Source organism: Ahaetulla prasina, chromosome 12 (genome assembly GCF_028640845.1).
Source record: "Ahaetulla prasina isolate Xishuangbanna chromosome 12, ASM2864084v1, whole genome shotgun sequence".
Lineage (NCBI taxonomy): Eukaryota > Metazoa > Chordata > Lepidosauria > Squamata > Colubridae > Ahaetulla > Ahaetulla prasina.
Window position 1 is genome coordinate 26332751 of NC_080550.1, and position 25514 is coordinate 26358264.

The following is a 25514-nucleotide window of genomic DNA, read 5'->3' on the forward strand; positions in this document are numbered from 1 at the left end:
TATCCACGTAGCCCGCGCTACTGAGTGCCTTCCACAGCAGCCCCAGCGCAAGTATCGCTGCCCCGGGGCTTCCTTGGCAGGGTGGCCACCAGCGGCAAGGAGGCTTCCGTGCACAGCAGGCAATCACAGAGTTTGGCGCATCCCGGATGGCCGAGGTGCTGCTCCCGCCGCCACCTGCAGAGGCCTGGCTCAGCCACGGGCGAGGAGCATTGGCTGTGGCTGTGGCTGGGCCGGCCGAGCTGTGTCTGTTGGGGATGCCCTCGGCATGGCTGCCTGGCATCTCGATGCCAGGCACCTGGAAACCGTAAACTGGACCTGCGATTGGAGTGGACAGGAGCAGGGGGGCAAGGGGGCCCCCCCCGGCGACTGTCACCATAGAGTGGGAAGCACACTCCCAGAGTGGCCGCTACCCTGGCTGGGGTTTGGAAGCCGCAGAGGCAGAGTTTGGGGTAGAGAAAGACAGACTTCTGCTGCTTCTGCTTTTGGCTGCATGCAAGGAAAGCAGAAGAAGCAACAGAAGTCTTTCTTTCTCTCCCCCAAACTCTGCCTCTGTGGCTTCCAAACCCCAGCCAGGGCAGCGGCCACTCTGGGAGTGTGCTTCCCACTCTATGGTGACGGCTCGAGCTGGACCCTGCAGGGAGAGCTACCCAGGCCGTGGCTTCGGGCTTGGTGGCTTCGGGCTGCTCGTGTTCTAGACACACCCACCCACGGGAGGGGAGTGACTTGATGGCGGGAGTCCAGCAGAGAGAGAGCGCAGGCCGCCTGGGGCCTCCTGCACCCCCAAAATAATAAGACCCCCCCCAATAATAAGGCCCTTATTTTGGGGTTCAAAAGAAAATAAGACCCTGTCTTATTTTCAGGGAAACACGGTATATTTTATGAACTGTAAGCCGCTCAGTCATTGATTGAAATGGGTGGCCACAGAAATTAAGCCTACAACCAATTTAGTAAGTAGAGTAAGCATTGGAACCGCCCACTTGCAAGAACCGAGTGGAAGCCATGGGATGATCCTCGGAGCCTCCCGTTCATTGTTTAGGGAAAAGCGGTTTGCGATCCGTCTCTGCGGTCAAGTACAAGAGGCCAGAATTCAGTGGTTCATTACACGGTTTAAGAGGAAGAAACACAAACACTGGGAACAATACAATCACTGAACACACACGGAGGCTGACTGGACTGACTTCGCTCACCCACAAAAGCCAGGAAAAGGCAGCATTTGACTGCCCCCACAGGGGAGGAGACCCGGGTCTCAGGAAGCCGGATGGGGCAGACCAAGCCCATTTTCTGAAGAGGGGTGCAAAGGAACGGACGTCTATCATTTTTTGCTACTCAAGTGTAGGAAGCCTGGCAACAAAGAAATGACCCCCCCCCACAATTCCTTAGGGGCCAAACTGCATACTCTCAATGAAAACATAGGATTTTCAACAAGAGCTTTGGGCCCGTTCAGAGGGAAGCTTTTTGGATTACGGCTGGTGGGAGAAAAGCTGCCTTTGAGGTCAAAAGCACCAGCCTCACCTGACTCAGGTAAATGGGCTAATGCAGGTGCCCAGCCAGGCCTTATGAGTGCCCAAAACAAGGAGTGGGAAGAGCTCAGAACCGTCCCAGGCAGGGAGATCCTTGCCTAAGCTCGGGGTCAAGACCTTCGGGGCCCTTGGAAAGACCTACCGCTGACCATATTGGCAGGAGGACAGGGAGGGCTGGAGCTGCTGCTTAAGGTCAGAGCCACCATCTGGAGAAGACAGGATGGAGCCCAGCCAAGCCAAGGCTGGGCCTGTTTGGGGACCCAGAGGCCACCCAGGAAGGGAGAAGCAGGGGTAGGCCCATAGGAGGGGGGAATTAAGGGCGGGGGAATGTCGTTCTAGCAGCACTCCAAGCACAGGATCACTTGCTAAGCAGCCACTTCCAGGGTGCCTCAGAAGGGCCGCCCTGACCTAGGCTGAAAAGCCCCGATGATGGTGGTCATGAAACAAACTGGTCACTCGGTGGGTCCCAAATGGGGCCCCCAGGATGGCTGCGGATGTGAAACCTTCTGATGCGCCCAGCAAGATGCCTTCTCAACAGCACGACGAGTCAATACAGATACAGCACGATTTAGCCTGTCCGATTCTGGCAGGCACAAGGAGTCCAACAGGAAAGGGGGATAGGTGTGGAAACCCTCCTGCCTGTTTCCCCAGGCGGGGCTGAAGAAGCCATCCAGGACATCTACGGGCTTTGCCAGACAAAGGGAAACACTCAGAAGATGGGGATGTAGTTGTCAATCTTTGCTCGGTGGCGCTGCGCAATGCACTCCGCGATCCAAACAATGTTGCGACATTCTTGCTCCTTCAGTTTCACAAAAGCGTAAAACACACCAAAATGGAACTGGTTCAGGAAGGCCAGCTTGTTCAACTTCACCTGCCAGGAAGAGACACACCTAAGCAGGCATCCTGCTATCCTGGGAAACCCCCTCCGTCCTGAGGAAGAACCCCCTTCTTCAATGGGCTTGGCAGGGGAGATTTTTGCCGGCAGCACCGCATAGAGGGAGCTCCCACGTGACCTCTGCTGTGATGGCCGGCCACCCCCCAGCCCCACCCGAAGGTGCTGCAGATTTGGTGAGCCTGCCAGGCTAAACACTGTCCTTTGAAGCACAGCTATTCCCCTGCTGAAGACAGGCAGCTGCTCTTGAGGGCGCAGCTCACCATTGCCCTGCTCTGGACCAAGGGAGCCCTCTGGGCAGAAGCAGCAGAACGGCCTCTAGGCTGTGCCTGGATTTATAGCTAGGAATTGAGGATTCTCCTCTCTTCTACTGCAACTTTGGCAATGGCATAAAGTTACGGAGGGCAACAAGGCCACACCACAAGTTCTTGGTCCAAAGGCCTTCAGCAAGCCTGATTGCATGGAGTGAAAAACTGCAGAAGACAGCAAAGGACGGCTTTGTATTTCTCGGCTGTCATCTTCTGATGCTGATCATCCTCACAACCCACAGAGGGCAGCCTTAGAAAAGGGTCCCCAGAAGAGACGCAGCACAGGAAGAAAGGGCCCCCTGGCTGCTGCCCCCCTTATTCTCCCTTCCTGGAGGGTGGGGGCTTCCCTCTTTGTCATAGAGTTAAAGAGCTACATGTGTATGGGGAGCTCCCATCTGCTCACCTCGTGCTCAAAGAATCGGTCTTCGAGAGTTTTGTCACCAGGGTTGCTACCTGCTCCTTCAAAGAGCAATTTATATTCCTGCAGGAGAGAGAGAAATGAGGGGAGAAGCTGGCATCCCACACACCCGTAAGGCACCTTTCCTCAAGCAGTAAATGAAATACACTTTGGTTGAGAGGTCGTAAAAGACTCAGAAGGGCAAAAAAAGGCATCACTCAGGCTGCCTTTACGGACATGTGCCAGAGCATTCTCTCCAAGACAGGGGAGAGCCAAATTGGTGGGGGGGGGGGTGGGGGTGGCTAAGGGGCTGCTGACCCTGAGCCCTGATTCTGCTTCGAGGCTGAAAAGCGGCTGGGTGACCTGGGCCAGTCCTCCCCCTGCCCAGCTCACAGGAGGAGAACACCTGAGCTGCCTTGGTTAATCAAAAACAAAGGAAGGGTAAACATCAACACAGTCTCGTCTTCGTTGGACCAGTGCAAGATGAAAGCAAGAAGAAACATCCTAACTTCTCTCAGCAAATGCTATCACCTGTACCGGGAAGAGCAACCCATCCTGAAGTCCAGCCCAAAGATCCAGAGGAGGCCAGGCTGGGCGATGCCTGTACTGAGAAGGAGTCACAAAAAAGACACCGACTCTAATGCAAAACTCAAAGTTCAGAAGGATACCAACGCAGGCAGCACTGGCCACTGTTCAAGCCAGACTGCCCTTGTGAACTGGGCTCTGCGGCTCCCTCACGCTGACCAGCCCCACAACGCACGGGTGACCCAGAGCCCTTACCGGGTAGTAATTGGCCACAGTTTTGACTTGCTCGTAGTCATCTGCCCGAGCGAGCTGAGCCAGGCCCTCGGGGTGGAGTTTGCCACAGTGGGGGAAGAGCTTGGCGCGGTCCTCCTTGGACAGCTCGGTGCCAAAGGAATTGATGGTGATGATGAAGGCTCTGCGATCCGCTTCGAACTAGAGGGAAAGAGGGCCAGGTCAGCAGGGGAAGCAGGTGTGTGTGTGTGTGTGTGTGTGTGTGTGTGTGTGTGTGTGTGTGTGTAACCAAGGCAGCATCGGAGACAGGAGGATGGGGTACAGTCCATTCAAAGGCATAGAAGAGACCAAAGATAAAAATTGTGAAAAGCTAGAAGACACAAAAATATATTAAACTATTTTTTTTTTATTGAAAGAGTTTTAAAAAACAAAAAAATTTTCCCCTTTTCCCCTCCTCCCAAAAACCCTTCCCCTCCTCCCGGCTTCCCGGGTCAATCACAAGGTATTGTTATACATAAACCAAACATAGAATAAAATTTTCCCATCCAATCCAAATAACCACATCCAAAGCTTTTCATCTCCCGACCCCCTCCCCATTACATAAAATAACTTTCTAATTATTCAAAGGCAATCTGATATTTCTTAATCTGATATCTGTTTTGTAGATAATCAATCCATTTTTTCCATTCAATTAAATATCTTTCCTGCGTATTGTCTTTTAAAAACGCTGAGATTTTAAAAATATATTAAACTATTAAGTAGACATAAAAAAAAACAAGAATTCAAAAGAATCTAAACTTAACGACAAGCATTAAATTGCTAAAATGTGTAAACTTTTGTTGAGATTTTAAAGAGAAGAGAAACAGGTTAACTAACGTATGATAAAGTGGGCTTTTTGGTTGCAATGCAGGTAGTCCGAAACTGAACTGGCATTGGAACTTCATCACTAAGCAAGGTGGTTAAGAGAGCCATACCCAATTTTGTGACTTTTTTTGCTGTGGTCATTAAGTGAAAAACTGTGGTCATTAAATGAATCGTGATTAAGTGAACCTGGCTTCACCCATTGATTTTGCTTGTCAGAAGTAATTATGTGTTATGTATAAAGAGACTTCAAATGTTTGTTGGAAAAACAAACAACATGGACATTTTAATCATGCTTGGGTGTAAAAAAATGGATTCAAGTACATAGTTTGATACAGAGGAGTTTAAAGGTTAATATTTAATTAAAGCCAGAACATTTCCTTTTAGGACTAATGGTAAGCCGTTAGCAAAAAGCCACAAAAGTTTATTTAATTACTGCAATTACTGCAATTACTGCAATGAAATTATTATATGCACAGAGATGGGAAAAGGACACCACCCACTGTGGAGGGATGGTTGGTGAAATTGACAGATCTCATCGAGATGGTCAAGTTAACATTTGATTAGAGAAAAGACTATCTGCATTTACTGGACCTAATTCTTACTAATAGAGAACAAGTGATAGAGGGAGTCGAAGATGCCAGAACCTTGGGCGAGAGTGACCATGTCATATTGGAATTCAATATAATGCAAACACAAGCAATAGAACATAATCCAGCCAGTGTCTTAAATTTTAAAAGAGCTGATTTCCACAAACTCAGAGAGAGCCTAAAAAAATTCCATGGATGAAAATCCTAAAGGGGAAAACAACTCAAAGAGCGAAACTCTGACAAATCTGATCATAAAAGCCTAGTCCAACACAAAACCACTGAAAAAGAAAAATGAGAAACCCAACAAGAAACCAGAATGGCTGCACAAAGATCACTCTGATAAACTGAAAGGCAAAAAGACAAAGTATAAAAATGGAAAGAGGGACTAAGTAAGGCAGAGTATCAGCAGATAGCCAGAATCTATAAAGATGAAGTCAGGAAAACAAAGGCTCAGAATGAACAGAGACTTCCAACAAAAGTCAGATGGATTTGTAACTGGCTGGCAAACCATGCTCAACAAGTTGTCCTTAATGGTACTACATCTACATGGAGGAAAGTAAGCAGTTGGGTACCACAAGGTTCCGTCTTAGGCTCAAGACTCTTCAATATCTTCATAAATGACTCAGATAAGGGAATAGAAGGGGAACGCATCAAATTTGCGGATGATACTAAGCCGGCAGGAATAGCCACCACTCTAGAAGATAATCTCAGGATCCAAAAAGATCTTGACAGACTTGAAAACTGGGCCTTATCCAACAAAATGAATTTTAATGTGGGAAAAAGCAAGGTTTTATATCTGGGCAAGAAAAAACAAAGGTACAATTTCCGATTAGGCAAAACCTGGATCAAAAACAGTAACTGTGAGAGGGATCTTGGAGTTCTAGAAGACAATCACTTAAATATGAGCCAGCAGTGTGTGGCAGCAGCCCAAAAAAAAAAGGCTAATACAATCCTTGGTTGCATAAACAGAGGCATAGAATCAAAACCACATGGAAGTATCAGGACTGCTTTATAAATGCTTAGTAAGGCCACACCTGGAATCCTGCATCCAGTTTTGGTCACTACATTACAAAAAAGATGTTAAGACTTCAGAAAAAGTGCAAAGAAGAGCAACTAAGACGATTAAAGGCCTGGAGACTAAAACATATGAAGAACCGCTGCAGGACTTGGGTTTGGCTCCCTTCCAGCTCTATTCTGATTGATTGATTGATGTGATTGGAAACCCCTTATGGACTTTTTGCGTAGAAAAGGGAAAAAAATGAATTTTGTGATTTAAGGTTTTGATGATTAGAAAGGTTATGTTATGGAAAGAAAATTATCACGACGTCACATTAGAAAGAATGTTTAAAATATAGTTGCATTTATAACTGCTGTGAATAAGATTGGATGTTGTGTTGTATATTTTTTCATTCCTTTCTATTTTTCTTTTAACCTTTTTTCGTGCACATTTGCTTTCTTTTTCTCTTCTTTATATTAATTTATATTAGTTTTGAACTATTTAGTAAAAATACATTATCTAAAAAGAAGGTGTGATGACTCGGGGCGTGATCCAAAGGCAACACAGCCAGAGAACCGATAGGAGTCCCTTTATTATCACCAACCCTGCCCCCCAATGTCCCTTTCAAGTCTCCGGCCTGGAGAGAGAGCTCTTCCACCAACCTGTAATAGTCTTTGGCTGGCAATACTTCAGTCCCAAACGTTGTAAAAGAAAACTTTCAACAAAAAAAAATCCAACAAGGCAAAAGAAGAAAAGAAGAAAAGAAGCCAATGTCCAATACCTTGTGCCATATTCAGTTTTTCCAGAAACTGCTTGGACTTGAGCAAAGACCAAAAGGAGCAGAGCTGCCTTCTTACAGGTTGTAAAACAGCTGGGACCCAGCATAGGCAGAGACACCCAAGGCTCCTTCCCTCCTGCCAAGCAAGCAGGAAGCCGGACCCCCACAGAGCAGGTGCTAAGTTGGCTCCTACCTCCAAAATCGGGCACATGGCATCTGCTGTTGTGCCTCCCAGGCTCTTGCAGAACTTGTAGAAGGACTCCAGGTAAGCCTGGGGAGAAATCAGCCAATAGTGAAGACCTGGCCCAGCAAGGCCACCAAGAGCAACCCATGCAAGCTACAGAATGGCCCACAGAGAGTTTGGAGCTGACAGCCTCTTGGAGTTTGGAGCTCCAAGAAGTGGGGGGGGGGGGGAACCGGTTTGGCAGAACAGTGAGCAGCTTTGGGACAGGGGAGAATCTTGAAACCAAATCCCCAGGAGAGACAACCTCTACGTATGCTTGGGAACATACAAAAGCAATCAAAGCAGACAGCATAACTGGTGGGTATTTTGCAGGCTACTTTGGACGTTAGCACTTAACATCTCCTTGCCTTGCTCCCCTCCTGAAATCTCTAAAGGCAGATGGACTGGCTTTTTCTTTTCGGAAGATTCAGCCAGCCAGGCTGGACTATGAAGCCACACAAGGACTTCTTCAAGGAAGCAGACATCCTTGGCCAAACCTGTCTAGCAGCCCCTATGCTCAACTTTCTGCCCAGACCCCTCCCCACATTCCTTTTTCGCTCTGATGTCCACTTGATGACCTCTGGCTCGCGCGAGGGAATCTGTCTGATCAAGCGAAGTAGGCAGAAGCAGCATCCTGGCTTTGCCAGGCATGAAATGAACCAGGAACCAAGCCAGTCCTTGACCTCAGTGCTTGGCGGCCGAGGGAGTGACAGCAGCTGCCCACAGCACCCCTGGCATTTCCCACCTCCTCACCCTCCCTCGTCTCACAAAGTGCCAACGCACTCTTTCAGCAGCACTACCAGTTGTTCTATCATGGCAAAGAATTGGCACGCTGAACTCCTACAGGGCAATCATTCAAGTCTTCCATCAAGTGCTACAAGTGGTCCAACTCACCTTTTGCCCTTCAAATTCAAATGGATGCCCATATTGACTTCTCCGATATAACACGTGTGTTAAATTAATTTCGAGAGTTCTCCTAAACGAGTAAGTCTTCCTCTGGCTGCCATCCAGAGACAAGAGGCAAGCCCAGAGCTTCTCAATCTTTTCTTCACCACGGACACCCCCCCCACCCTTAAACACCATTTGTGGCTACCACCAAGTCTCAAGATTTCTTTAAGCCTTTGCAAGTTTTCTTCAAGCCTTGTGATGACATCTCAAAGACCAGTTGAGACCCCCTGGCTTAACACAGCCTTACAAAAGCAGGACTTCTATAGAAGTTGCTCTCTACCCGTTGTTTACTTTGCAGTTCCTCTGGGGGACTGAAGGAGAGTAAACGGGAGCCTCCAGGGTGCAAGAGGCTGAGGCCTGGCCAACATGGCTGCTGCCCCCCCCCACTATGGAGGAAGAGGGGGCTTTGCCCTGGCCCTTCGGCTTCAGTTCATCCTGCAGACCCAGCAATGTTGCACAAATGGGAGAAGCTTTGTGGCACCGCATTTATTCGTCTCTAAGCACTAACCTTATACAAAGTGTTTCGTATAATTTCTATGTTCATCTCATCCAGGTCCTGCTCAGATATGCAATCCTGGAAAAAGGCGGCTGAAAGATAAGAAAAAGGGTGAGCAGGAGAAGAGAGACCACTCGGCATCCCTGCTCAGGCCTGCAGCTCGCACTGCTTTGTGGAGGAGGAGGAGGAGGAGGAGGAGGAGACCCCTCAGCTAGCAGGCCCTGAGGCTCTCCACAAAGACTCAAGCCAATGACCAAGCTTGGCAAGGCCGCCAGTTCTTCCGTCCATCCAGGACTGAGCCCCATTTGATAGCTGCCCTCTTATCTTACCGAGAGGCGTGTCCACCAGGATGGCATTGTATAGCTCAGCTGGTGTCTGGGCAATATTCACAGCCTCCATCTGCTCAAAGCTGCCCAAGGGATGGCACTTGGGGACCAGTTCTGCAATGGAGCGTTGATGGAGTGTCCCGGTAATCAGCAGAATGACATTATCGATCATGTAGCTGTAGCTGAAAGGAAGCAGCGAGAGCAGGGCTAGGAAGCAAGCAACCCAGGGGGAGGTCCTGTCGCCATCCGCAGGGCCTCGTCCTTCACATATACATTTCCAAAAGGCTTCAAGGGCTTTCTCAACAGCAACACCAGACAAGTGTGGAGTAGACCCCGGACTGGGGCTTCGGCTATTTGGGGAAGTTACAACTTCAAACCTGCTCCCTTGCAAGAAAGAAGTTTAAACTCCTCCTCAAAATCTCAGCGGATGGGGAAGACCTGATGAACAGCCTGAGTCAGCCTGGCATTGTGGCAAAAGCAACTGGATTAGAACTACAAGTCTCTGCCTCGGCCACAGAGGTTTGCTGTGTGTCACCGGGTCAGTCACTTTCAGCCGAGCCACAGCAAACACAAGGAAATCACAGGTCCTCTCCAGGGAGGACAGCCCCTTGGTGCTCAGAAGGGAGCCTGAAGGCCCCTGCCAGAGAGGTGGCAATAGTAGAGCAAGGCTGCGTTACTCTGAGAAGCTTCTCAAAAAGCTGTCAAGCCCGTTTGCTTCAAGTGATGCCTGTCTTACTACAGATCTTTTGTAGTGAAAAGGTAAAAAGGCTCCTCTCCCGAGCAAGCAGAGCACGCAGAACATCCCTTGTGAAGACTGGAAAGCAGGACTGAGCAAGCCTGCCAGATGCCCTTAGTCCCACTGCACAGCCCAGGGCAAGGGAAGGCAGCGTACCCACGTGCCCTTGAAGCCCCCATCTGGGCAGAACAGCAAAGCTGCCAAGCAGACGGTCTTCTGAAGCAGGAGGGCCTGGACCCAAAAGATTCAGGGGGCCAGGAAAGGAGTTTGAGTTCTCTGCTGTACCCCAAGCAGTCCTGAAAGCAACCAGACCCAGCCTCTGATCAGTACAGTCAATGTTTCCATTGCCTGCCAGTGCTCAAGATTTCATCACACTCACCACCACCCCCCCGAGTCCTTTCACGAGTTCTCATGTGACCTCTTTACATTTTTGGCCTTTAACTCTCATTATAAAACCAGGAATTAGTGATAAAAACCACTGGCTGTCCTATTTCTTTGTCTTCCCTTTCTCAAGTCTCTATACAATTCTATCGTCAAATCCTTTCTGTCCAGTTCCTCAGTAAATGACTTTTGAACCATCCGTCCAGGAAGCCAGAGATGCTTAAAATAGCGTTAACCATCCTAGGCTCCTGCCTGCTTCTTCTGTGCATCCTAATTCCACCCGTTCTTCTGCATTTCAGATCCAGCAGCTGCCTCCTCCGTTTCAGGAGGACAATGGAAGGATTCTTTTAGGCAGGCACGGTCAAAAGGGGACTTTGAGAAAGGATTTTATGGACCTCACCAGTTCACTTACACCAGGAACTGCATTTCCTTGAGCCATGGCAGTCCCACAATTTTTGGGAGAAAGTCACTGTCCCTTCCAAGACTGGATGCCATTTTGAAGGAGCACTTCCATCATCCATCAATAACCTCAAATCATCCAGATGTTTAGATATCAGATTTTCAAAGAACTGCTACATTAGGGGCAGGTAACCAGCACACTGCTACTTTCCCAGAGTTTCCTGCCACTTTGGTGCCACGCAAAAACCACAGCGATATAATATTCTGGAATTTAACCGTAAACAATATCCATGGATGTATTCGTGTATTTATCAAATTTATCTGGCTGCCAATCTCACAAGAAATTACTCTGGGTGTAATAATCACCCATTATTTTTGTATCTAGTTTCCTGGGAGCCCCAGACCTGACAGCATAACCAGGGCTTGAGGGACGCCTGGAACTTTGAAAGGGAGAAGGGAGCTGATCCAATGTTTGGGGGTAGAATCTTCCACAAAACGGGTGCCGTGGCAGAGAAGGCCGGCCACCTTGGCCCCACCAAATCTAAGGCCCTGGCTGTAGAAGGAGTGGCAGGACCTGGGGTGGAGTCAAAAAAGGAATCAGCCTGCTATCTCTACATAGCCACAAATGGACTGAGGCAGGGCCTTTCTGAAGTCTGTTGACCCTTCTCTAGTGCCAAAATAGTGCTAACCAGTGGGGGTTCGGGCAAACCGGTAGCAGCAGCGGTAGGAGGCTCTGCCCACCTGCCTGGATGTCATCAAATACGATCCGCGCATGCGCAGAAGTGGCACCTGCACAAGCGAACCGGTAGCAAAGGTAAATGGTTAGCACCCCTGGTGTTAACCATTAGCTGAGTAGATTCCTGGGCACATGCATGATTAGCAATAAAATCAGTTTAATTGGGCCTTGATGTATGTATCTCGTCTTTTGCGCCTGACACTGGCAGAGGGCATCAGCAGCCTCCTCCTCTGCCAATCTAGTGGGACAGGCTGACATAATCACAGATCAGCTGTGTGAATATGAATCTCTCCAGCAGAGTTTCCCAGGGACTTTTCCATTCCTCGGTCAGGAATCTGAAAGCTCCAATGAGCACAGCAGTGCTGACCAAGCTCCACAGGTGCCTTGATATTAGGAGGCCCCTCCCATCCTCTCCTTCTGCCAAGCATTCTTTATAAGGAGACGGGAGAGTGGTGCAGCCCTTCAAAATGGGGAGAGGGGGCAGAGGGGAAAGCAGGGAGGATGTGGGGGCACACACTCCTCAGGAGGGGTTTAGAGAAACCACCTAAAGGGACAGGGGGATCCCAGAGAGGGTTGCGGCTCAGTCTATAGGGGCCCATGAATGCGCTCATAGGCCTGAGAAGAAATGATCTGCAGATAATCCTTCCATTTCCGGCATAAATACTTGGAAAATATATTTCTGAAGCACTTAGTTAGGGATATGATTTGACGGCAAGGGCACCTGGCCCCAGATTTTAGTAGCCTGTTGTATAACTACACTCTAAAAAAAACAGTGGAGCCATGTTGCAACTGCATCTACCTTCAAGATGGGGTGCACAAAATTCTACAATTTTGGGTTGTCCCCAGGGGAGGCAAAATGAGTTGCAAGGGCAGCTTCAACAGTGCGACCAATGGGGACTTCCTGTTTGGCACCGTAGGTGATGGCGGTGATCTTTACGATCACCAACCTCTGGATTATGTGGAATCGCTAGGACAGCTTAAATCTGCTGTCCAGCGGTTCGAAAAACCCTCTTTTCGGGAGAAGAAAAGATGGTGAGCTGAGGGCAGAGGTTGAATTTCCCTAAAGCCCCTGAGAAAAAAGGGGTTTGAAGGGTTAAGTTCCCTCCAGCAACCCAGATCCGAGGATTTTTCTGCTTTGGCGGAACCAATCACCACGACCAAACACCGAGATTTATTTTGGACAATAAAGGATTATACCGGACAGAACGAAAGTGGGAGAACTTTATGCAAGTAGCCAAGCCAATTCCCCGATACTTTGTAACAAGCTTGAAAACAGCAAGAAAATGGAGGCGAATTGTTAACAAGTGGAAAGCGAAAGTGATACTTTTAGCATTTCCCTCTGCTGCTGGTAAATTACATGTTATTTGCTACTTTAACTCTTTAACTCTTTGCTGCCTGCTGATAGAATCTAGGGGAGATTTTTAAATATTGCTTTAAAAGACTGTGTTTCTCAGAGGTTAAGAAGATTTAAAATGAATATTAAGTTGGAAATAAATAAATAATTTTATAGAAGATGGCAGCCAAACAATTAAAGTCTACTGTAACAAAGGGCTCTGGAATCTCATCAGCTGGTGCCTCTCCAGCTCATACAGTGGAGACTAGAACATTGAATTTAGAGGCGTTACAAGAGAACTTAAAAGACTTTATACAAGAAAAATTTAAAGTAATAACTGATGAGATGTCTGAAATGAAAGAGCAGATATTAGAAATCCAAGTGGGAAATAAAGAAGTTAAAGAAGGATTTGTAATTGCAGTACAAAGTTTGGCAACAAATGTGATTTTATTAGAAGAGGAAGTTGAAGAAATTAAGCAACATAATTCAAAATTAGAAAATAAAATGGCTGAATTTCAAAGTAAAATGGAAAAAACAGATGATGAAATAGTTTTGATACAATATAGAAATATGGAATTTGCTCTAAGAACCCGTGGTTTGAAAGAGAATAAAGAAGAGAATTTGCTGAGATATTAGCAGCTCGTCCAGCAGATGTATCAAATTGATAAAATATATTGTGTGAATTCTTGGATAGCAAGGCAAAAAAAGTTGCCAAGGGATGTTGTTATTTATTTTACAAATAGAACAGTGAGAAATCGGATTTTGCAAGCCTCATATAAGGGGGAGAAGATTCAGATTGCTGGTCAAGATATTTTAATATTAAAGGAAATGCCACCAAAAATGTTAAGGGCTAGGAAGGAATTTGCCTTCCTGGTGAATGAACTTAAAAAACGTCAGATTGAATATAGATGGGATATTCCAACTGGTATAATAGTATATTATGCAGGGAAAGTACATCGTCTCAATACAGTTGGAAAAGCAAGAGAATTTTATGTTGAGGAATTAAAAGTTGGAAGTCTTCCTCCATTGGAAGCTAGTTACCATTTTAGAACAGTGGGGAGGGAGAAAAGAGAGAGTAGGAGGTAGGAAAGAGGAGAAGAGGAAGGAAGAGGGGTAGAAGAGGGAGAAGGAAGGTGTAGGGTGGAGGGAGGAGAGGATGTAGATAAGAGAAGGAGAGGAAGGTCTGGAAAGTAAAAGAAGGTAGAAGAGGGAAGAGTGTTAAAAAGGGGGGTGGTGACTGGGCAGGCCTGACTAAATGTATATAACTGTACATTGAATGAGTTGTTTGACATGATTGTAAAAATAAAACTTTTTTACTAAAAAAAAAAAACAGTGCGACCAATGCTCCACCTGTTTTTTACACACCTCCTCTTGCCACAGCCATGCTTGGCTTTGTCTGGCCACACCCTGCAACCACTACGGTTCCTCCATTACTTGGTCTGTGGTGTGGATGTTTGGGTGGTTCAGGGGTGGGGAATTTGTGGTGGGTGGGTGGGGATTGTTACGTGTGTTGGGCCTGGTCTTTGGGTGTTATGTGGATTTCGTTGTACGGGTATACTGTGTATATATGTACAATGACAATATTTTATTTATTTATTTTATTTATTTTATTTTATTAAATTTTTATACCGCCCTTCTCCCGAAGGACTCAGGGCGGTGTACAGCCGAAATAAAATACAGAGTATATACAATTAAAAGAGATTAAAATAAACTATTACTAAATGGCCAGTAATTAAAAGATTTAAAAATTTAAAATATTACTAAAACCCCAATTTAATATCCACTATTTATGCCAGTCCTGCTTGAATGAATAAATATGTTTTTACTCACGACGAAAGGTCCAAAGATCAGGCACTTGACGTAAGCCAGGGGGGAGTTCGTTCCAGAGCGTCGGTGCTCCCACAGAGAAGGCCCTACTCCTGGGGGCCGCCAGCCGACATTGTTTGGCGGACGGCACCCTGAGAAGGCCCTCTCTGTGAGAGCGTAAGGGTCGATGGGAGGCATAAGGTAACAGCAGGCGGTCTCGTAAGTACCCGGGTCCTAAGCCATGGAGCGCTTTAAAGGTGGTAACCAGGATCTTGAAGCGCACCCGAAAGACTACAGGAAGCCAGTGCAGACTACGGAGCAGTGGTGTTACATGGGAGCCACGAGCGGCTCCCATTACCACTCGCGCAGCTGCATTCTGGACTAACTGCAGCCTCCGGGTGCACCTCAAGGGCAGCCCCATGTAGAGAGCATTGCAATAATCCAGCCGAGCGTGAGTGACTGTGCATAAGGCATCCCGGTCAAGGAAGGGACGCAACTGGCGAACCAAGCGAACTTGGTAAAAGGCCCTCCTGGTGACGGCCGCCAGATGTTCATCAAAGGACAGCCGTCCATCCAGGAGGACGCCCAAGTTGCGAACCACCTCCTTTGGGGCCACTAACTCGCCCCCAACAGTCAGCTGCGGATGCCGGCATCCACAGCCACTCCGTCTTGGAGGGATTGAGCTTGAGTCTGTTTCTCCCCATCCAGACCCGTACGACTTCCAGGCACCGGGACAGCACTTCGACCGCTTCGTTGGGGTGGTCCGGGGTGGAAAAGTACAGCTGAGTATCATCAGCGTACAGATGATAACTCACCCCAAAACCACTGATGACCTCACCTCAATAAAGTCATCGTCATCATCATCATCACCGAAGGCAACATAGTTGGACTGCGCAAAGGGGGTCCCTGACTTAGAACTCGTAGCTCTGGGATAAGATTAGTTCCCTGCTTGGGTTTTTTAGCAGCCACTTGCATTAGGCTTTATCCCTGTTCTGGACAAAATAGCAGGGCTGGAAGGGCTCTTGGAGGTCTTCTAGTCCAACCTTCTAGGAAACCCTGCACCGTTCTGGACAAATGGTTGTCCAATCTCTTCACAAAACCCTCTGGTGATGGAGCAGCCACAATTTCTGAAGGCAACTTCCGTCCCACTGATGAATTTTTCTCACCGTTGCGAAACGTCTCCTTATTGACCTTACAAAATATGTGTGTGCGCGCATTTACTTTCAAATCAGGGTTGTCTCCTGGACAATCCCTGCAGTTTTTTCAGCAAGATTTCAGAAGTGGTTTGCCATCGTCTCCTCCCTAGGACTGAGAGAGAGAAAATGGGCCAAGGCCACCCGGCTGGCTTTGGGCTCAAGGCAGGACTAGAGCTCACACTCTGCCCATTTCTGCTTGCAATATTGCAGGTTCAAGTCCCACCAGGCCCAAGGTTGACTCAGCCTTCCATCCTTTATAAGGTAGGTAAAATGAGGACCCAGATTGTTGGGGGCAATAAGTTGACTTTGTATATAGTATACAAATGGATGAAGACTATTGCTTGACATAGTGTAAGCCGCCTTGAGTCTTCGGAGAAGGGCGGGATATAAATGCAAAAAAAAAAAAAAAAATTCTAGTCTGGTGCCTTAATCACTACACCAAACGGGCACTACTCAACCACAAAAGAGAAAACAACCCAAACATGGAATTTCTCACTGTTGTCATGACAAGTCTGCAAAGTTGTCCTCTGGGCCATGATTCTGCACAATACGCAAGTGGCTTCAAAAGAAAACGTCTGAATTGATTCAGATGACTTAGCATATGGCTGTGACCTCTAGATGACCCAACCCGACATCAGGAACCAAGCAGGGACAGCCCCAGCCGGTCGGTCGGTCGTGAGAACTCTTGGCCAGACAGGCCAGTAAAACCACCACGGGGGAAGAAAGCATCTGGAATGCCAAGAGAATCGCAGGAATGCAACCCTCAGGAGCGGAGCTTCCTTTGAAAGGTCGTCCATTGTTTCAAAGTTCTTACACATGAATGCTGCTCTGTTCTTAGAAAGCTTCTTCCTCAGAACAGGGAAGGATCGGCTGCTGCTCCCGTTGGCAGCTTAACAGGCTTTGGCTCGACTCCCCCACCAGGAACTCCTCAGGTTTTACAAGCTAGAAGGTAGGAAGTATATCCCTGATTTTTGCAGATGGTGTGATAGAAAAGCATCTATCAGAACTTAAAGGTTCATCACCCATGCGAGTCATTCAATGACTACCTTGAAAATCGGCCATTATTATCTGGTTGTTGCCGCAGAAAAATCAGCCCAACCTTTCTCGGCCTGGAGCCAGTGGCCATTTCGCCCTCCTCGGCTTCCCCAAGGGACCTCCACCTCCAGTGCCCAGAGGTTTTCTTCAGAGATGCATAAAAGAAGCCAACTTCTCAGACCAGGCCACCCAGTGGAGCAGGTGGCCATTCAAAGCTGTGCCCAGGCCTCTAGTGGAAGATGCCACCAAGGGAACCAACCTTTCCCTCCGCAGGTGAGTGTGGACTGGGGACGAGAGAGACGATGGGACTCAGTTCAAGTAAGGACGGGACTTTTGCAGTACAAGGGGGTTACAGAGGATTCTCTAGTTGAATCCTTGCTCAGTGCAGGAATCGTATTAGCCAAGAGATGGTTCTCTAGCTTCCACTTCAACCTTGACGACTTTAAGCTGCAGGGATTTGGGCTCCCAGCATGCTGGCTGGGGAATTTTCAGAGTTCAAATCCATACAATTTAAACTCACCCAGGTTGAGATGCACTGTTCTACCTTCAATGAAACTCGCGAATTCTTTGTGCCAATGTTTCTATCGCTGAATTATTCCAGAAAGTTGGTTTTCCCTCCCCACCCTACAGTCAACATTATTCTCTGTCTTGCACTGAACAACAAAAGGAGACTGAAGAGTGTGAGTGTTGGTGCAAGAGACCTGGCATGGCAGCCAGATCGGCCAATGCATTGCGCCCAGGAAAGACTGGTGCCAGTTAAGCCGTGTCCGGTTGTGGGGCCCGGCAAGCCAACAGGATATGGAGAAGCTGGATTGGGTTTAGGATGGTAACAGGCCTGGGAAGCAAACTGATAAGGAGGAATGGTTAAACTGTCTGGGCATGTTTATCTTTCAAATAGGGGAGATTTAAAATAAAAGTCTGCACACTTCTAAATAAAAAAAAAATACAATTTTCATGAGGGAATAGACTTATTGTCTGTTTAAACAGGAGGCAGAACAACGACCAATGAATTGAAATTAACTCAACAACTGAATGTTATTATTAAACTCTTTTAAATATACAGATAGTCCAAATGTAATGATTGTAACTGGGATGGGCAACTTTGCCATTAAACAAAGTGGTCATTAACTGGAAAATCACATGATTGCAACAGCGGATGCAAAGAGACAAGACTAGTCATTTTCATACTTTTAAAAACGCTTGCTCCTGGGGAGGAAAGCCATGGCAAATCTAGACAGCGTACTAAAAAGCAGAGACATCACCCTGCAAATAAAAGTGCGTATAGTCAAGGCTATGGTTTTCCCAGTTGCAATGTATGGCTGTGAAGGTTGGACCATAAGAAAGGCTGAGCGCCAAAGAATTGAGGCCTTTGAACTCTGGTGCTGGAGAAGACTCCTGAGAGTCCCTTGGACTGCAAGGCAATCCAACCGGTCAGTCCTAGAGGAGATCAACCCTGACTGCTCTTTAGAAAGCCAGATCCTGAAGATGAAACTGAAATACTTTGGCCACCTTATGAGAAGGAAGGACTCACTGGAGAAGAGCCTAATGCTGGGGAAGATTGAGGGCAAAAGAAGAATGGGACGATAGAGAACGAGGTAGCTGGATGGAGTCACTGAAGCAGTAGACGTGAGCTTAAATGGACTTCAGAAGATGGTAGAGGACAGGAAAGCCTGGAGGAATGTTGTCCATGGGGTTGGGATGGGTCGGACATGACTTCATGACTAACAACAACAAACAAGCCAGCATTTTCTAATTACTGTCCCCAAGATTTAGTATCTGGTCTCATCTTCCCAGCGTTCTTTTCTTCATTTCTTACTTTGTAGAACATTTAGAGAAATTGCCAAATTCTCTGTTTTGGACATCTTAAGCCCCCTTAATCTGGAATTGTCACAAATTTCCCCTCTTTAAATTAAATTCTCTTCAGTTTCTAATGAATTCAACACAGAAATTCAAGGCTAGAATAAGGGGTTGTGATCTTAGGGAACAATTTGTAAGCATCAGGGGCGGGTTTCAAAACCTGTTGCTACCGGTTTGCTGGTGGATGTGCGTGCACTCGCGCTCACATGTGATGCTTCTGCACATGCGCAGAAGCGTTCAGGCAGGTGGGCGGAGCCTCCTGCCACCACTACCGGTTCGCCCGATCAAGGGGCAACCCACCACTGGTAAGCATGAAGTAAGAAAGACTCTAGAAGCTCAAAGCTTCCCCTATATAAACGAATGCAAAGTGTGCTGTGTTTCCACATAACACCCCCCCCCCCCGTGGACTTGAGCCAGCCAGATTCCCAGGGATTTTTGGCCCTGCAGATCCAGCACTTACGTGATGAAATCCAGGAAGCTGGCCAAAGGCTCGTAAGCGTGATTCCGCATGTGGCGGAACTCCACAACCATCTTCTCCTTAAGCTTGTCATCAATGACAGAGACAGTGAGAGGAGAGGCCTCATTTGCCAGGAAGTTCCCATAGTCCGTACTCTGGAGATGAAGCTTCAGATCTGAAAAATTAAAAACAAATTTCAGGCAGGAAAAGTGATGGAAGATAGACCTGGCAATCACTGGCAATAGTTTCCCCCCCTCTAGGCTGGAGCTTGACATTTTTACTTGCCTAATGTATAAGGTACGTCAGCTGCCACCTTAGGCTTACTTGTGCTTCACTACTAGGCAGCGAAAGACTTCCATGAACTGTGGGGGAAAGGGGAATGAAGGGGGAGTACCTCGGGAAAGGAAAGGAAGGGCTGTATCCTTGCCTCAAGGTCACCCAACTGGAGGTGGGGGGGCATACCAAACTATCCTTTAGGAAAACATCTTGCCTGAACCCAATTGGTTGCACTGGGGGAAGCAACAAGAGACAGTTAAGGGAAGGAAAAGTAGAACTTTGGCGCACAATTTTCAGTTTTGGCTTTGCACTACTGCAATACACTTGATTTCTAATAAACTATAACTTTCTCAACAAATGGAGCCAAGGATCGTTTTTATTTAGAACTTTGTGACAGGTCTGAGAAGGTGTACCAAGAGTCTTTCTAGGGATCTGGAAGCATGAGTCCCTTGGGACAAATCTCTGACAAAACAGGCCCCTCTTTCCAGTGCCTTTTCCTATCTAGCTTCTGGAAGGTGTAGCTGCTAGGGAGCCTTGAGTGGCCCTGCATGCTTCAAATCCAGGTCACTGCTGAATCACACTTGAGAACCCAGAAGGAAATACAGTATTCTACAAGAAGATCGCATAGACCAAGGGTTTCCAACCTTGGTCCCTTTAAGACCTGTGGACTTCAACTCCCAGAGTCCCTCAGCCAGCAAAGTTGGCTGAGGAACTCTGGGAGTTGAAGTCCACAAGTCTTAAAGGGACCAAGGTTGGAGACCCCTGGCATAGACTGATGACAAACAATGGCATGACAAAGTAACATTGGAAGATCCACAAGAATCCCATTTGCCTGCAAGCAAGAACTGGTCAGACCACAAAATAGACAAAAGTAATAGAAAATGTAGAAGCTAAAGTGGTCTGGGACTTTAGAATTCAAACAGACAAGCACTTGCCCAGATTCTACAACTGTCAATAAGAAAGACACAACCCGTCTGAACAGTGGACTTGCCAATACCCGGAGACAGCAGAATAGAGAAGGTAACAAAACACCAAGACCTTAAACAGAAACGGAACGACTTCAGCAAAAGAAAGCAAAGATAGCATCAATAGTCATAGGCTCCTTGGCTGCAATCCCAAAACAGCTGGAGCATCACTTGAACAGCATGGGCATTGACAAATTTACCTTGGATCAGTCAATTGCAAAAGGCAGCTGATATCCTGCGACGAAACTTTTAACACCATCAAGCATCAACATTTCCTATCTGAGGTCTTTGGGAAGGACTCGACAGATGGATAAAAATGCCAAATCCAGTGTGAACATCTGCTTTACTATGCGACGAACAATAATAATTGAAGTCCTTTTAGCCAAAGAAATGAAGTGCAAAACACTAGGAATATAGAAGTGGGCCACTGATATGCCTTCAGTCCACTCCTACTCCATACAAGACCCAAATTAAGCATCCTTGAAAGATGGCAGATTATTTTTTTCTACTTTTGTGAGAGACCTGTCTCTCCACCATCCCAATGACTACTCCTGCCAGACTGCTTCCCTGTATCTCCCAGCTCACGCAAATGTTCTTCACATCACAAATGTTCCATATGAAGAAGGGTCTTTTCTTGCTGTTCAAGTCCAATCCCTGCCCCAACAGACTGAGCTAAGGCAGCCAGAATAAACACTAGTTGGGCTTCTCACAGAGCAACTGGCAGCCTTAATCTTCCTCTGACCTTTTCAGTGGTTCAGTTTGACATGCTTTAGCCAGCCAAAGTCTGAAGTCTTGGGGTAGAGATGAGGGGACAGAAAGGGGGGGAAAGTGTGAGAGAGAAACTGATTGGAACCAGATGGAATTGACACGCTTCCAAAGACTTCTCAGATTTTGGGAATCTGGAAGAGTTCAAGGCACTCTCTGCCTTCAGGGAGTCCATGAATTGCATAATTACTTTTCCGTTCGGTATCAAAAAGGCAGAACAGAGAAGGTGAGGGATTATATGCTAAATCAGGAGACCCAGAGCACCACTTTCTTAGTGAGTTGCACAGAGATGGAATGGAGGTAGTCCAAACAGGAGTGCAGCCATGTATGAAGAACAGTCTAGAAAATGTTGACGTTCAGCTTCTGGGTGAAGTTTTACCACATACTAGATGTGTCCAAAATAGCGGGAAAAGTGAGTGAAATGAACAATGGCCAGTGATGATTCTTGGCCAGTTAAAAGTCCTTCTGGGTAAAGGACAGAAGGAGAGATCACCCATCTGTGCCCCGGACAGCTGGTCCTTGCAAGGAGATTGCAGGATGGAAGTCTTGTGGTCTTCTCATGAATAGAGTGGGTGGGGGTCACAGAAAAAAGCAGCTTGCTTGCACTTGTCATGCCCGACTTTTAAAGGACTCTGAGTTTGACCCTTTACTTCTTAAATCAGTTTGAGATATAATCAATTTACAGTTGAAAACAAGAGCACAAAATAAACTTCTTGGACAGTCAGCTTTCCTTCCAAATTACAAAAAGCAACTGTACTTAAATCACTTCCAATTAGAATACTACACAAAAGGGAGAAGTATTGTTTTTTTGATCAACAAACTTAAACCTAAAAAATGTTATTATATTGACGGGATAAATGAAAAAGAGTGATGTTCACTTTTAAACAATAGAGGTTCAGATTGAATTTGGTCTAGAAAGTGAGAGAATTGTTAGAAATGTTTAAAGGTGAACTGCACTGAAAATGACGAAGAGCCTCAGCACTTTGGATTCTGAACAGCTACAGGAATCTGAGGGAGAGATCGCCATATTGGGCATTAGAAATCTTACGTTTTTGGTATAAATATGGAATATAAATGCCTAACGTGGAATATAAATGGGACAAGTGATCCTCAAAAAAGAAGAAAATGATTTCAGTACTTAAAAAATTGAAACAGGATATATAATCTCTTTTAAAAAAGCATGTATTTTAAAAAAGGATTTAATATTTGACTCGTTACCGTTACCCTGATAAATTAAATAAATGAAATACCTGGATAACATCAATGATGAGGAAAGAACAGAAACGTACTGGCTTTTAACTTGTACCAACATGGGGAAAAAGTCTGGCACACAATGAGTGCAACTGCAAACAGAATTCCTGATGCAGCAACAGAAAACAGCTCCCAGGAGTGAAGGGCAGCCTACTTGAGGTTCTGGTTCATGGCTCAAGAGGATGAGATGCTCCTAACCTGGTCTGGGTGGGGTTCTTCTATGCCCCTGGTTGCTGTTTAGGATCACTCAGCTGTTGCTGGATTTGAAAGAGTTGAAACAATTGCAGCCAGAATGGCAAAAGTCAACTTAGCAAAGGTTCCCTCTGTCTTGGTGACAAGTCCTGCAAGGCACTTTGCTGCACATCTCTCTTAAGAAGTATCCAGGCATTAGCAGATTAACAGAGTTGGAGGAGACCTTCTAGGCCATCTAGTCCTTGGATATTAGGATAAATTATCATGTATGTATCCTAATATCCAAGCGAAATGTTGGAGGTGTGATTGTGATGATGCTACATATTTTCATATTTGGTGGACTTGCAAGAAAATTAAGGTCTTTTGGATAAGAATTTGGTGGATTATTCAAAATGTACTGAAGAAGAAGATAAAGTTCCTGCCACAATTTTTCCTTTTGGGAATTATAATGGATTGTACAGGGATTGAGACTAAATTGATTTTGAACTTAATAACAGCAGCAAGACTGTTGATTGGACAATACTGGAAGAAAGAAGAGATACCTACAATAGAAGAATGGATATTGAAAGTTATTAATTTGGCTGAGATGGCTAAAATCTCAGCTTTTAAAAGACAATACGCAGGAAAGATATTTAATTGAATGGAAAAATGGATTGATTATCTACAAAACAGATATCAGATTAAGAAATATCAGATTGCCTTTGAATAATTAGGAAGTTATTTTATGTAATGGGGAGGGGGTTGGGAGGCGAAAAGCTTTGGATGTGGTTATTTGGATTGGACTTTACCTTGTGACTGACCCGGGAAGCCGGGGAGGAGGGGGTGTTTTGTGTTTTTTTTTGGGAGGGAGGGGGAAAAAAGGGGGAAAAATGTTTTTGTTTTTTTAAAACTCTTTCAATTAAAAAAAAAAAAAAAGAAGTATCCAGGCATTAGCAGATTAACAGAGTTGGAGGAGACCTTCTAGGCCATCTAGTCCAACCCCTTCCCCCGCCCCCCCCACAGCAGGAGACCCTACACCATTTCTGACAGATGGGGGAGTCCAGTCTCTTCTTGAAAGCTTCCAGTGATGAAGCTCCCACAACTTCCAAAGGCAACAATTACAACAGGCGCAGAATGAAAGGAACAGCCAGGCCACTGATATGAGACAGAGGAACATCTCCTTGCACAATTTAAGTGTTTTTTTTTTTTTACAAAAAGAATGAGCTGACAGCCTGCAGGGTCCCATCTCCCACCAGAAACCGGCGGATGGGGAGGCTGCAGAGGCCCCGCTGCCTCAACTGGGGATGCAAGAACCCCATTTCGCTCCCACAACGCCACAAAATGGTAAAAGTGCTTCACTTTTAATACTTTTAACGATTTTAATTCCTCCCCCCTCTCCCCCGTTTTTAATTTGTTCTGTGTTTTTAAAGCTTATAAGCCGCTTCGGGTGTTGAAATAAAATTTGCAGATGACACCAAGCTGGCAGGAATAGCCAACACTCCAGAAGATAGGCTCAAGTTACAGAAAGATCTTGACAGACTTGAACATTGGGCGCTATCTAACAAAATGAAATTCAACAGTGAAAAAAGTAAGGTTCTACATTTAGGCCAAAAAAACAAAATGCACCAGTACCGTATATGTGGTACCTTGCTCAATAGTAGTACCTGTGAGAGGGATCTTGGAGTCCTAGTGGATAACCATTTAGATATGAGCCAGCAGTGTGCAGCAGCTGTTAAAAAAGCCAACACAGTTCTGGGCTGCATAAACAGAGGGATAGAATCAAGATCACGTGAAGTGTTAGTGCCACTTTATAATGCCTTGGTAAGGCCACACTTGGAATATTGCATCCAGTTTTGGTCGCCACGATGTAAAAAAGATGTTGAGACTCTAGAAAGAGTGCAGAGAAGAGCAACAAAGATGATTAGGGGACTGGAGGCTAAAACATATGAAGAACGGTTGCAGGAACTGGGTATGTCTAATTTAACAAAAAGAAGGACTAGGGGAGACATGATAGCAGTGTTCCAATATCTCAGGGGTGGCCACAAAGAAGAGGGAGTCAAACTATTCTCCAAAGCACCTGAGGGTAGAACAAGAAGCAACGGATGGAAACTGATCAAGGAGAGAAGCAACCTAGAACTAAGGAGAAATTTCCTGACAGTTAGAACAATTAATAAGTGGAACGACTTGCCTTCAGAAGTTGTGAATGCTCCAACACTGGAAATTTTTAAGAAAATATTGGATAACCATCTGACTGAGATGGTGTAGGGTTTCCTGCCTGGGCAGGGGGTTGGACTAGAAGGCCTCCAAGGTCCCTTCCAACTCTGATGTTATGTTATGTTATGAACATTAAACAAGGAAGCTCATCTTTCATATTTCCAGTCATTTAAAAGCAAAGACAGGAAAGCAAACCAGGCACCTGCCCCACTTGAAACGGCAAGCAAAGCGGCCAGGCCAAGAGAAGGAGGCCGCTTCCCCATTTTTTTAGGGCCGGCGCCAGAGCACCGCCGACCCACCGCCAGGCCCGGATCGCCGCGCCGGTCGACCGAGGCGGTGCGGGGCCCTCGGCCTCCTCGACTCCGAAGCCGCGGGGCAGCCCGGCGCTTAGCCCAGGCCAGGCCAGGCCGCCCCGCAAAAAGGGCGGAGCGGCGCATCTGCGAGGCGGGAGAGGCCCCGTCGGTCCGGGAGCCGAGCGCGGTGGGGGGGAGGGAGGGAGGCGCCACCGACCTTCCAGGCTCTCGCACTGGACCAGGTTGAGGTAGTCGGCCTGGCTGAGCACCCCGGCCTTGAAGCCGCGCACCAGGCCCTCCAGGTAGCCGCTGTCTACGTTGAAGTAAAGCTCCGGGAAGCAGGAGAGCAACATGGCGGCGGCGGCGGCGGAAGAGGAGCCCGGTCTGTCCCGTGACGCCCGGCACTTCCGCCGCCGCAGTAGCGGCCATAGAGACGCACGGAGGAGCGGCTTCCGGCGCCTCCAGATCACCCCTCTGCGGGAGATCCGCGGCGGGGCGCCCCTACCTGGTCGGGCCCGGGAAAGCACCGCTGGAGGGCTTGTCCTCGGGAA

General features: G+C 46.9%; 1 protein-coding gene across 1 annotated transcript; it reads right to left on the minus strand.

Moving 5' to 3' along the window:
- Positions 1-1094: 1094 nt before the first annotated feature.
- ATP6V0D1 (ATPase H+ transporting V0 subunit d1) lies at positions 1095-25365 on the minus strand. The gene is made up of 8 exons (XM_058155202.1): positions 25181-25365; positions 19032-19203; positions 9096-9274; positions 8779-8858; positions 7293-7370; positions 3898-4074; positions 3124-3201; positions 1095-2391 (listed from the first exon to the last, which is right to left on the minus strand). The coding sequence occupies exons 1-8, from the start codon at positions 25314-25316 to the stop codon at positions 2230-2232; spliced, it is 1062 nt and encodes a 353-aa protein (XP_058011185.1). The 5' UTR covers positions 25317-25365; the 3' UTR covers positions 1095-2229.
- Between the last annotated feature and the right edge of the window lie 149 nt (positions 25366-25514).